At 42.5% G+C, this 10,973-nt stretch overlaps 1 protein-coding gene across 2 annotated transcripts; it reads left to right on the plus strand.

Annotated features, from left to right (window-relative positions):
- Positions 1-1,872: 1,872 nt before the first annotated feature.
- LOC118319246 (zinc-binding protein A33) lies at positions 1,873-8,997 on the plus strand. Of its 2 annotated transcripts, none has more exons than XM_035649496.2 (6): positions 1,873-2,520; positions 3,319-3,414; positions 4,776-5,009; positions 5,237-5,259; positions 6,159-6,274; positions 6,991-8,997. In XM_035649496.2, the coding sequence occupies exons 1-6, from the start codon at positions 2,002-2,004 to the stop codon at positions 7,554-7,556; spliced, it is 1,554 nt and encodes a 517-aa protein (XP_035505389.1). In that variant the 5' UTR covers positions 1,873-2,001; the 3' UTR covers positions 7,557-8,997. The 2 variants fall into 2 exon arrangements, with proteins under 2 accessions (XP_035505389.1, XP_035505390.1); XM_035649497.2 differs by having other exon boundaries at positions 6,994-8,997.
- The last annotated feature ends 1,976 nt before the right edge of the window (positions 8,998-10,973 follow it).

The following is a 10,973-nucleotide window of genomic DNA, read 5'->3' on the forward strand; positions in this document are numbered from 1 at the left end:
TAATGTGCATGTTATGGTTTTAAATACTAACTTCAAATTAAGGACTTATTTGGCTGCAGCATTTTTAAAAAGTAAGAGTTTATTTATGTATAGGGCAACCACTAAGTGTTATACAATAATATATATATAAATATATATGGGTACTCTGCGCCCGGCATGTATACACATGTATATATGTACAATAAACTAACTAACTAACCAACCACGAGAGAAATATGTGTATTTCAAAGTTAGGTTCTGATACTGCTGTGTAAATAGAATATTAACTACTACAATCTCTGTGCAACCCATTTTAATCTCATGATGCCTAAAAGCCACTAGGTAAATACTTGGTGACCACATTTGAATTTTTATTTAACATTGAGTTTTTCCTGTTGAAGCCACATTTCTAGTTACTGCTTTGAATAAAAATAAGTGTATTGTGGAAGAAGTCCAGGCTATTTGATTTGAGATTATTATCAATCTCCCTCTTTACAAATATTTTAAAAAAGAAAATGAGTCACTGCAACCCAACATTGTCCCTGACGTGTAAGTTACATTCAATGTACTATTTAGCTCACTACTTTCTGGTCGGCCCTCTTTTACTAAGGGTTCGTAAACTGTGACCAATTTTTTTTATTATTAATGGTTACTTCATTTAGTTATTAGCCATTTAAAAAACGTGCTTCTGGGTTGCCAGTTTTTGGCTCTTTATCCTCCTCCAGCTATACACTTGATTTGCCTTGCATCGGCTGAGGACTCCTCCACTGGATCACTTGACCTCTGATCTTCTGGAAAAGTGCCATGGATGATGTGGACAAAAGTATGGCCTCTCCATTAACAAGTAAAAAAACATTAATTCCTGCAGATTTTCTGAAAGTCTCCACTAAGGTCGGCTGGGTAACACTAGGCTGCAGAACACTCGGTGACTGAGTAGTTCAAGACCCTCCACTGATTTATTGGCATTTACAACTACAAGATCACCTCCAACCAATGACCGGTAACAGCTGTACTTGTTCAGAGAGAGGATGCATCACCTGGTAACATTTGTTTTAAGGCTTAAAACGGTTCTATACAAAAAAAATGTATTGAGTCGTTAAAGGGTTAAGGGTTGTTGCTGTTGTTAAAAAAAGGCTTCTCTGTGTTTCCTTATACTACCTTAGTGAGATGATATTATACCGATTGGTTTCTTTCTAAGGAAATCTATTTGGCTCCGGGCAAATAAAGGCCGTGATCCCTGTCACGGAGCAGCCTGTTGCTGCGTCACTTCCGTGAACAAACCTGCTCACTTCTTTTTTTCTTTTTAATATGTGAGAGCTCTAGAATTCGACCTGACAACAGCAATGAACTTAATTCTGATTGGTTGTTTGTGTGATTTTTTAAAAACTTTATTGTCAAAGTACAAAGTACAAGTAATATGGAACAAGAAAGACAACAGACGATAACAAGGTCAAAATAAATAAAGGAAATTACAAATTATAATAAATAGTAACAGGTCATACTCCTTCCAGGGTCATAGAAAATAATTCTTCAAAGTAAAACCCTTTTTTTTTTAGATCTGGTAATGGTTAATGTCTCCCTGTATAAATTAAATTCTATCATCAAATTGTCAACGTTTGGACTGAGAAAATCTGGCTTTATGTGTGTGAAATGTAACAATTGTGACAATGAGATTAACCGTGTCATCACCTTCGATCGTGACAGATGGATCCATACCTTTGATGGCTTTGATCTCACAAGGTAACGACACCCGGGAACAGCCTGAACACATTGCACTACATGTAGACTCTCAAACCGACTGGTGGTTTGTCATCACATACAAAACTTTGCCCCCCTTTTCTTCTCTGAGGAGGCGCTGCCTCCCTTGCCTCCCTTGCCTCCCCGGACGAGACGAGCCGCCTCAGACCACTCCCTCCCTGGGAACGGAAGAGCAGTCGAGTCTTGACTTGTCACAGATTTGCCATCAGACGCAGTTTTCTTCCCTTCTCTTTGCCTCAGTCAGTACTCTGCGCCCGGCAGAGAATGGCGGAGGCGAGCGCACTTGAAGAACTTCACTCGGAACTGACCTGCCCGGTGTGTTTGGAGCTGTTCCGCGACCCGGTGATCCTCGAGTGCGGACACCACTTCTGCCAGGTGTGCATCATCCAGTGCTGGGAGGCCAAGGCGGACGAGCTGTGCACTTGTCCCAAGTGTCGAAAGTCGTGCGGCCGCAGACTGCGGCCCAACTCGCTGCTGTGCAACGTTGTGGACAGTGTGCGCAGGGCGCGCGCCATGGACACGGCCGCCGACGTCACCGGGTGGGACCTGGAGCGCGCGCTGGAGGAGCCGGAGGAGCGCGAGCCCGGCTCCAGCATGAGCAGCGTGGCGTCGTCCGTCGGGCCCTGGTCGCGTCTGGGCATGGACATGTGCGAGGAGCATGAGGAGAAGCTGAAGCTCTACTGTGAAGACGACCAGCTCCCCATCTGTCTGGTGTGCGGCATGTCCCGGGACCACAAGACCCACAACGTCATCCCTATAACCGAGGCTTTTGAAAACTACAAGGTGGGCCACTGTCTCTTTCCGACGTCTGCCTCACCACGCACACCCAGGGTGTCTCTGCAGGAAGTGTCTAAATCTGTCAACCAGCAAAACCTCAAATCAGACCTCTCTCTGAGGTGATGGGACTCCTGTCACTCTCAGGATGTCGTTATGTGACTAATCACCATGAGCTCTATGGATCACCAAACTATAATTCCTCTGTGTTTGATATTTGACAAAAGCTGGAGCTACAACACAACATCCGGCTACTGGTTATGTTTTACTCCCCTATCTCTCCTCTCTGTGTTCATGCTCCAGTTGGACGAACACATCCTAAAAGTCCAATCACAGAAGGGCTTGCTTCTCTGTACTTAAAAAAAGGGACTTTATCGAAAACCACAACTGCTCTGGTGTTAACAGATGGAGGCTTTCGCAAAGCAGATGTTGTCACATGCAACTTGTTTTTGAGAGCAGAATCGCTGATTTCCGCAGCAGCCTTTTGGGCACTCTTGTGTTTCCGAGGAATTCAGCGAGTCAGTGTGAACTCTGAAAACTCCCCTGCACTTTGAGCCTTTCAGCCGACCATCATCAGTTTGTGAAGAAAACCTCCTCTGTGTCTTTAACAAGTTTTTTTTGAATATGTGAGTCAGTTGGGGAAGAATCATAGGACTCCCATTAATGGTGCTGTTGTTGTTGTTGTTGTTCAGAGAGAGGCACCAAATGAAATTAACTCTTCATTTAAGCATAATCTAGTTTACTGAACCCACATTTAAGCCATGTTCTGCATGTGATTGACTTTTCCTTCTCTTCTTCTGCCAACAGCATAAACTGTCTGTGGCCCTGGAGAGTGTTCAGCTGCAGACGGAGGAGGCCACGCTCTTCCAAAAACAGACAAATGAGAAGACCCTGCTCATTAAGGTATCAATATGTGTGTGTGTGTGTGTGTGTGTGTGTGTGTTTGTTTGGTTGTGTGTATGTGTGTGAGCTGTTTGTGAAGCACTATGAAAGAGAGAGAGAAAGAAAGAGTGAGACAATATCCTGAACCTCATCAAGCCAGAGTAGCCTTCTTACGTGTGTGTTTGTGTCTGTGTTGGTGTGTGTGTGTGTCTGTGTTGTATAGCTTGGCAACGTTCACCTGCATTCCTCCACCTTTACCTGTCCGACGGTGAATAACAGAGGACTCGTTCTACTCATGACTGGTGGTGACACAACAGGTTGTTACTCAGCACAGTTTGTCAGACGTGGTTATTCTCATGTTTGGCAAAAGCGGAGGCCTGGTCCTGAAATGTAGAGACTGGTTGACAAACGTTCACACGTCACGTCATGTTTGCTTTCTTCACGTCCGTGTTCTTTGCAGAGGGGGTCACACAGGTCACAGACACAACACACGCGCCCGCGCACACACACACACACACACACACACACACACACACACACGAAAGCACCCAAACACATATGTACAGAAGTATACGAAATACATGAGATGTTACACACCCTCAGAAAGCGATAACAGCAGAAAACAATTACCACTTCTTTGTGTGTGTGTGTGTGTGTGTGTGTGTGTGTGTGTATTTAACTGAGATATGAGCCTAGAGTGTCGAGTGGAGTGTTTTGGCAGCAGCAAATAACTACATGTCCGTGTTCTCTTTTCTTCTCCTGTCTGTCTGTCTGTCTCCGAGTGTGTGTTCTTCTGTATGTCTCCCTCAGTGTGTATGTTTTCCTGTCTGTCTGATTGACCCAGTTTATGTGCACACTCATACATTTTCACTTCTCTGTGTTTTACTTTGTCAGGGTGACAGGATGTGGGTGAGCGAGGTTGGGAGGAAGTTGGTCAATTTGACTCTTCCTGCAAAATTCTCTCTGTGTCTGTTTGTTTTTTAAAATGACACACACACACACACGCAGCTCCGTTCAGCTGTCACAACCAGAGGGATGGCTCTTTATATCATTTTTATTTATAGACATGATTATTTTAAGACCAACCGCCATTGTAAAATATTTGATACTGCAGATGACACCTGTGCAACAGGTTGGAGGATTTCCCACAAACAGACCAACAGAGAAGCATTTCTCTTAAGGGGTTTACTCTTTTTTGCTTCATTCTTTCTAGTTGATCATTTGCACAGATTGTCAGTCACGGAAAATAGGAAACAATGTGATGCACAGTTAAATGTATATGGCAGTAAATAACTTGTTTGTTTTGCCTTTGAATTGAAAAAGCGAGGAAACTCTCCGTAGTGCACTTGTTCGTGCTGACCGCAGTCCTCCCTGTGTTTCAGGAGCGAGCAGCAGATCTGGACGAACTGGTCTCTGCAGAGTTCGGACGTCTGAGGGAGTTTCTCTTGCAGGAGGAGGAGCTCATAAAGGAGAAGCTGCAGAAACAGAAAGAGGAGAAGCTCAACCAGCTGGAGGAGGCGCTCACGCAGGCGACGGAGCAGGTCAGCGAATTGGAAAGCATGGCTGACCAGCTTCACCTCAAACTGGGGGAAGAAGAAAACCCGGAGCAGCTCAAGGTAAGAGGGACAAGAGGAGAGGAAGACAAGAATGAACAGATGTTACATCAACCTTTCCAAAGTTCAATTGAAAAAATAAGTTATGTCAGTTGCATGAAAAGAAAAACACAGGCGAGAAAATACCAAAGAGTAATGTTGTACTTTAAAGGTGCAGTGTTAGAGGTGTTATCTGTGTGCTGTTTGTGCGTTTTGTAATCATGGGCCTGTTGTGATCTGCTCTTTTTCAGGGAATCAAAGATTTTATTGGAGGGTGAGTATCACCTTGGTCACAACAAGATCATTCATTCTCTGTGTCATCGCCCCTCCGTCCTCTGTGTCACTGTCTAAAGTCACAAGGATTAAGGTTTGGTTTTGTAATCAACAAAGACCCATTGAAACAGGATGATTGTGGTTTAGTGAGCCGTCTTTGTCACACCCTTTCGTGCCAACTCGTGGTCCCGAGATATTTTTCTGTTTACAACTAATTTATAAACATTGAGAATAAAGGCCACGCCCTCAGCGTGCTGTATCAGGATTACATCTTCATTTTCATATGGAAAAATACTATTTCTGTGCTATTATACATATATTCTGTACAAGTATACAGCTCTTGACATTTCATAATTGAAAGGACCAGTGTGTAGGATTTAGTGGCATCTAGTGGTGAGGTGGCAGACGGCAACCAGCCTCTCCCCTCACTCTTCCCTTTACGAGTGTGTAGGAGTATCTACAGTACAGTGGCCTTCAGGGTTATGTCAAAACACCAAAAGGCCCTTCTGGGCTACTGTAGAAACACGGCAATGCAACAAAGCAGGCTCAGTAGAAGAGGACACATCTGTGTTTATATGAAGGACACAACAATTCATAGCTTTTTGGTGATTACACGCCAATGAAAACATAATGATGAATATTTTATTCTAGAGATTTCCTAAATCCTACAAAATGTTATATCATTTTGGAACTCAAATTATACTCTATATATTTTACATTGGTATACACTTGCTTGACAGTTATGAAAGGACTACAGACAAATACAAAATACAATTTATCTTCCAATTCATATTTACAAAGGAGCTATACGGAATGATGATCTTTTGTGTGTCTCAAGACTACTTTACTTGTTGTTTTGCTGGTTTTAGGTTTTTACATTATTCTCTCCTTCTCTCTCAGGGCTGAGAGCTTGTTTGAGTGCCCTCCAGAAGTGGGTGTTGATCTGCAGTCAGGAGACTTTCTGGGACCTCTGCAGTACAAGATCTGGAGGAAGATGAGCTCCATTTTCCAGCCAGGTATGTAAACACACACACCCACACCACCCACACTCACCTACAAGAGTGATTTAGTGCTGCTCTCCTCTTCCATGAAGTTGGGGAGCTTTAATGAGATAGGCAACAGAAAAAGAAGGGTTCAAAAAGATGCAGCTATTATTCCTTTGTGTTGGCTGAGCTCCAAAAAAACTGGATCGTAAGGCAACACAACTAACCCTCCAAAATGACTCAAAAATTCTGAGGAGACAAAAAGACTCTAAAAGATTTCCATTCATTTCATTAAAAATTATTTAACAACAAGACATTTTGAATATTTTATGTTTCGAGGCAACTCTACAAATTGTGGATAAAAATAGTAAATTGCTAATTTATTTATATTGCCGACATGAAGTGGACAAGTGTGATTTTTTTAAATTTGTAACTTTTCAATTATACGATGTAAATAACCTTGAATCCCAAAAGTTTACTAAAACTTGACATGTCGTTGCCATGTAACACTAGACATGCATACTGGTTAAGTGAATCTCTGGAGTTACATCACAGTTTTCTCTCTTGACGCAGTGTATCATTTATATTTCATCTGTATCCATGTACCTGACATTCTCATCTAGCTCTCCTTACACTAATTGAGCTGGCAGGCATTCAGTATCTTGTTGAAGGTCACTGTCAAAGAGGCTTGCTCAGGTCATTCTCCATAAACGCATCTTTGTCTCCATTTCTAACTCTTGCCCTCTCAGCAGTCACAGCGGTGACCCTCAACCCGGACACGGCCTATCCCTGCCTGTGGGTTTCCCCTTGTCTCACCAGTGTCCAGGTGGGCCCCCTCCAGCCCAACCTGCCCAACAACCCGGAGCGCTTCACCCGCTACAACATCGTCCTGGGCTCCGAAGCCTTCTCCTCCGGCAGACACTACTGGGAGGTGGTGGTGGGCTCCAAGACTGCGTGGGGTCTCGGTGTGGCCACAGCCTCGGTCAACAGGAAGGAGGAGATCAGCCTCTGCCCAGAAGACGGTTTCTGGACCTTTGTGCTGAGGGACAAAGGCAACGGGACCAGTGAGTACGAAGCATGCACCGACTCAGAGGACAGCTTGGTATATCTCGCCAAACCCCCCAGGAGGGTGGGGATCTATCTGGACTACGGTCGAGGTGAAGTGGCATTTTACGATGCAGGAGACATGAACCACCTCTTCACCTTCTATGATGCGAAATTTAATGAGCCTGTTTTCCCGTACTTTAATCCCTGGCCGATTATCAACGGACACAACCGGGAGCCGCTCACCATAGTAACACCATACTGGGGATAGATGCTCTTTTTATAAAGACGACTGACATTCTGCATCGACAGATTCAGAATCAATTCAGAATTCAACCGCTGATGACATCAAATGGACTTATTCATGAGCTTTCACATGTCTGCCTTGTTGTAGAGATTTTGCTGAATTAATAATGTGGTGATGATGAACATTCAGGTAATTATAACATTCTTGGAAGACAAAAAAAGAAGATGAAACTAGTTTAGGACAAGACAAATGACACTATAAAGGACATGGCTGGCAATATTCCACATCCTTGTTATTGTCAACATGTTCCCATGAAATGACCATGAAAAGGGGCCATAAAAAACAATGAATATATTCTTCCAAGTATTTTCTGTTTAACCAAAACCCAATAAAGTTCCTTCCTCCGTTCAATAAAACCTCCATTGTTCAATATCTATTAAACACAATGAGCCACTCTGTTGCTCTGGATTACATGGTCCATTATAAATGCACACATCTGCACACACACACACACATACACACTGTAGTTTTATTTTCTGTAAATCCCACTAACATCCTTCTCCTGCCATAAATACTCACCAAAGCACCAAATGTGTTTTAATCCATGGCTGAAAATAGTCCTGTAGAAATGACCCATTTCCTCCTTTTTGAGTAAGGTTTACTAAATACCACAGTGTGCAGCGGTTGGAGGGATTGACTCACTCTTTTTTTAATGGATTTATTTATTCGTAGCTGGTTTCCCAATATTAACATATTCTGCGTAATCTGCTAAAGAAATTTATTGGGTTTGGTGACAAACAGCCAAATGAGTACAATGGGTTGTGGGCCTGTCAGCGAAATATCGAGGAAAGGGAGAGTCCACTTGTTGACCAAAAAGGGGGAAGAAAGGGCGACTCCACTTAACCCTAAAGGTGCCAACACTCCCTCGACCCACCAGGCAGTAACTCTTTTCTCAGGTGCGCTATAAGGGAGATTAACATCTAATCCATTTATTAATGGTTCTGGTCTTTTCAGGGGTTTTGTTGATGATAAGAAAATATACAGACTATCTTGATTTAAAAAAAATGGGTTAAGCATAGACATTAATTGTGAAAAATGTTAACAAAGACTTTTTGGTAGAGTCCTGGCAGAAAGGTTTTAATTTTTGGAATAATCAGTTTTGCTGAAATATCTTACTGCACTTTTTTGAACAGATCAAACAATTTTTAAAAGAATATATTTTTTTGCTGCTTTTATATATTTTTTATCATCTTTGTAATTACATGTACATCTAAAGCAGTATCTATAGACAATTCAAAACAAGTACTTTTTTCTTAACATTGACTCTTCCATCCCATCACAGTTGTCCAACTCTAAAATGTAATTTACAAATACATTATCTTGTTTTTGTTGCATCCGGCTAAAGATCGGAGTAAAACACTGTCCATGTATTTGGCAGGAGAGTTTAATTAAATGATTAAATGTCTTCTTGAAGTTGTTCTTGGTACATTTGATTCCACTAGAGGGCGCCACAAACTTACCTTGAATGTCGTTTATGAAGAGGCAAAACTCCTTCGCTATAAGGGAGGAGACCATCTCATGTACTGATGCAGAAATATTATTGACCAGTAATCTGGTGTTCCCATCAAGTCAAGTGAATGTTCTTTCTAAGTCCAGTATCTCAAATCACACATTTACCTCAAAAGGGGCAGAAACACTGGGAGCGGCTGATCCTCCCGGAGGACAAAGATCAAGCTCAAATGAAATTATGGAAATGAGGCCAACACTGCCAACGGAACGCGAAAGGGACTGAGGTGTGTGTGTTAGAGAGCTGTTGAACCAGCAAATGTATTTCCAACTTTCATTTTTTACTTGAGGCAACTAAAAGCTAAAAACATGTCAAGAGAGCAACATACAACTGTGGTCAAATTTATTACACACACATTTCTTATTCTTCTTCCCCTCATCTAATGTTTCTTGCAGTACATTGGATAACCTTTTGTAAGTCATGTATTTTACCACATTGATAAATATGTCAAGCCAAAAATGCGGGATCAAAATGTGTCTGGCGTGATACTAGTGCCAAGAATATAAAAAACAATTGCTGGATGCAGCTTCCTGACCTCTGACCAGAGGACCAGAGACTTAATGAGACCAGTTCTACACATTTTACAATGATTCAAAACAAAACAAAACATTGTTTAATGCAAATTCTGATCTTTTGCCTCAGGGTGTTGTCATCGGTAAATACCTGATTCTTCTAATTAGTTGATTAACTGTCGCCTCACTGTGTTGGGTGTTACGTTGGGTGTTGACCCGTCATGGATACTCACATAGGGTGGTGTTCTTTTGTCACTGCCCAGATAAGCAAGGTTAATGAGTTCCCTCGTGCCAGTGGAGCAATTTGGAAAAATCTGTGACTACTATTACGAACAAATAAGTAATGAGAATTAGTCTGACCCAAAAAACTGTATCTGTTATCCGTGAAGCTTAATCTGTGTGTCATCCGCCTATAAATGAACCATAGACTGTCAGTCCAACCCTTCTCTCCTCTAACTGGCCTGATCTGTAATTAGATATTATTGCAGCTTGATCAACATGCAGTAACACAAGCCTTCACTTCTACATTACTGTAGTGGCCACTCCCTCTGTCATTCAGCCCTGTCCTTGATCAGGTTCAGGGAGTGTCCAGGTGAAAGACAGGTCCGAGGAGGAGGAAGTTCTCCCAAAGTAGAAACATTTCTAGCGCTTTTCCCTCATTTCTCTTTGCTTCTTGTTCATTAATCCTCCACGTTTTCTCTCTCCGATGACTGATCTGTTCCCAATATAGTACCAACTCTATTTTTAACCCTGCTCTTCAGTAATGGATCTCTTTTCCGCCTCCGCTAAAGAATTTGTCTCTCCCCTGCGATCAATAATCGATGAGGAGAGGGGCTGAAGACAGACAGAGGCATTGAAAGACACTGTGGAAGTGAACAATGGAAACCCCATTAGGAAATGCAGAGATGTCAAGCTGTATATTATCCCCAACTGTGCTGATTGAAACCATCAGTGTTTGAAAGAGAAATGTAGGTGAGGCAGAGATTGAGGGATATTTCAGGGGAGGCTCTTCAGGGCCGAATAGCGGGAGAGGTGAGGCGTTTTTTCAGCTCAACGCTGACAAACATCTGCCGACGTCCCCATTTCCTACTGGAAGGAGGGAGACGGGGGCTACACAAAATCATGGGACGTTTTATTTATTGAAACTGATGCTTTTAGTGGAATTAGTTGCTTTAGTTAAAAGCCACAAAGCTATGGAGGAATGTTTCTTCAGGAGAGAATAACACGGTAACATGTTTACATGCTTGCATGAACATTCATGTCTAAAAATAGTGGTCAGTGGTGACGTGTTTACCTGTGTGTGTGTGTGTGTGTGTGTGTGTGTGTGTGTGTGTGTGTGCGTGTGGGCATGTGTGTGCTCTG

This window comes from Scophthalmus maximus, chromosome 9, assembly GCF_022379125.1.
Source record: "Scophthalmus maximus strain ysfricsl-2021 chromosome 9, ASM2237912v1, whole genome shotgun sequence".
Taxonomy (NCBI): Eukaryota; Metazoa; Chordata; class Actinopteri; order Pleuronectiformes; family Scophthalmidae; genus Scophthalmus; species Scophthalmus maximus.

Excerpts from the sequence above, each read along its gene's own strand:
- LOC118319246 (XM_035649496.2), top strand. The coding sequence starts at position 2,002 with ATGGCGGAGGCGAGCGCACTTGAAGAACTTCACTCGGAACTGACCTGC. Across the intron at positions 5,010-5,236 it reads AAAACCCGGAGCAGCTCAAG|GGAATCAAAGATTTTATTGG; the intron begins GTAAGAGGGACA and ends GCTCTTTTTCAG. Across the intron at positions 6,275-6,990 it reads GAGCTCCATTTTCCAGCCAG|CAGTCACAGCGGTGACCCTC; the intron begins GTATGTAAACAC and ends TTGCCCTCTCAG.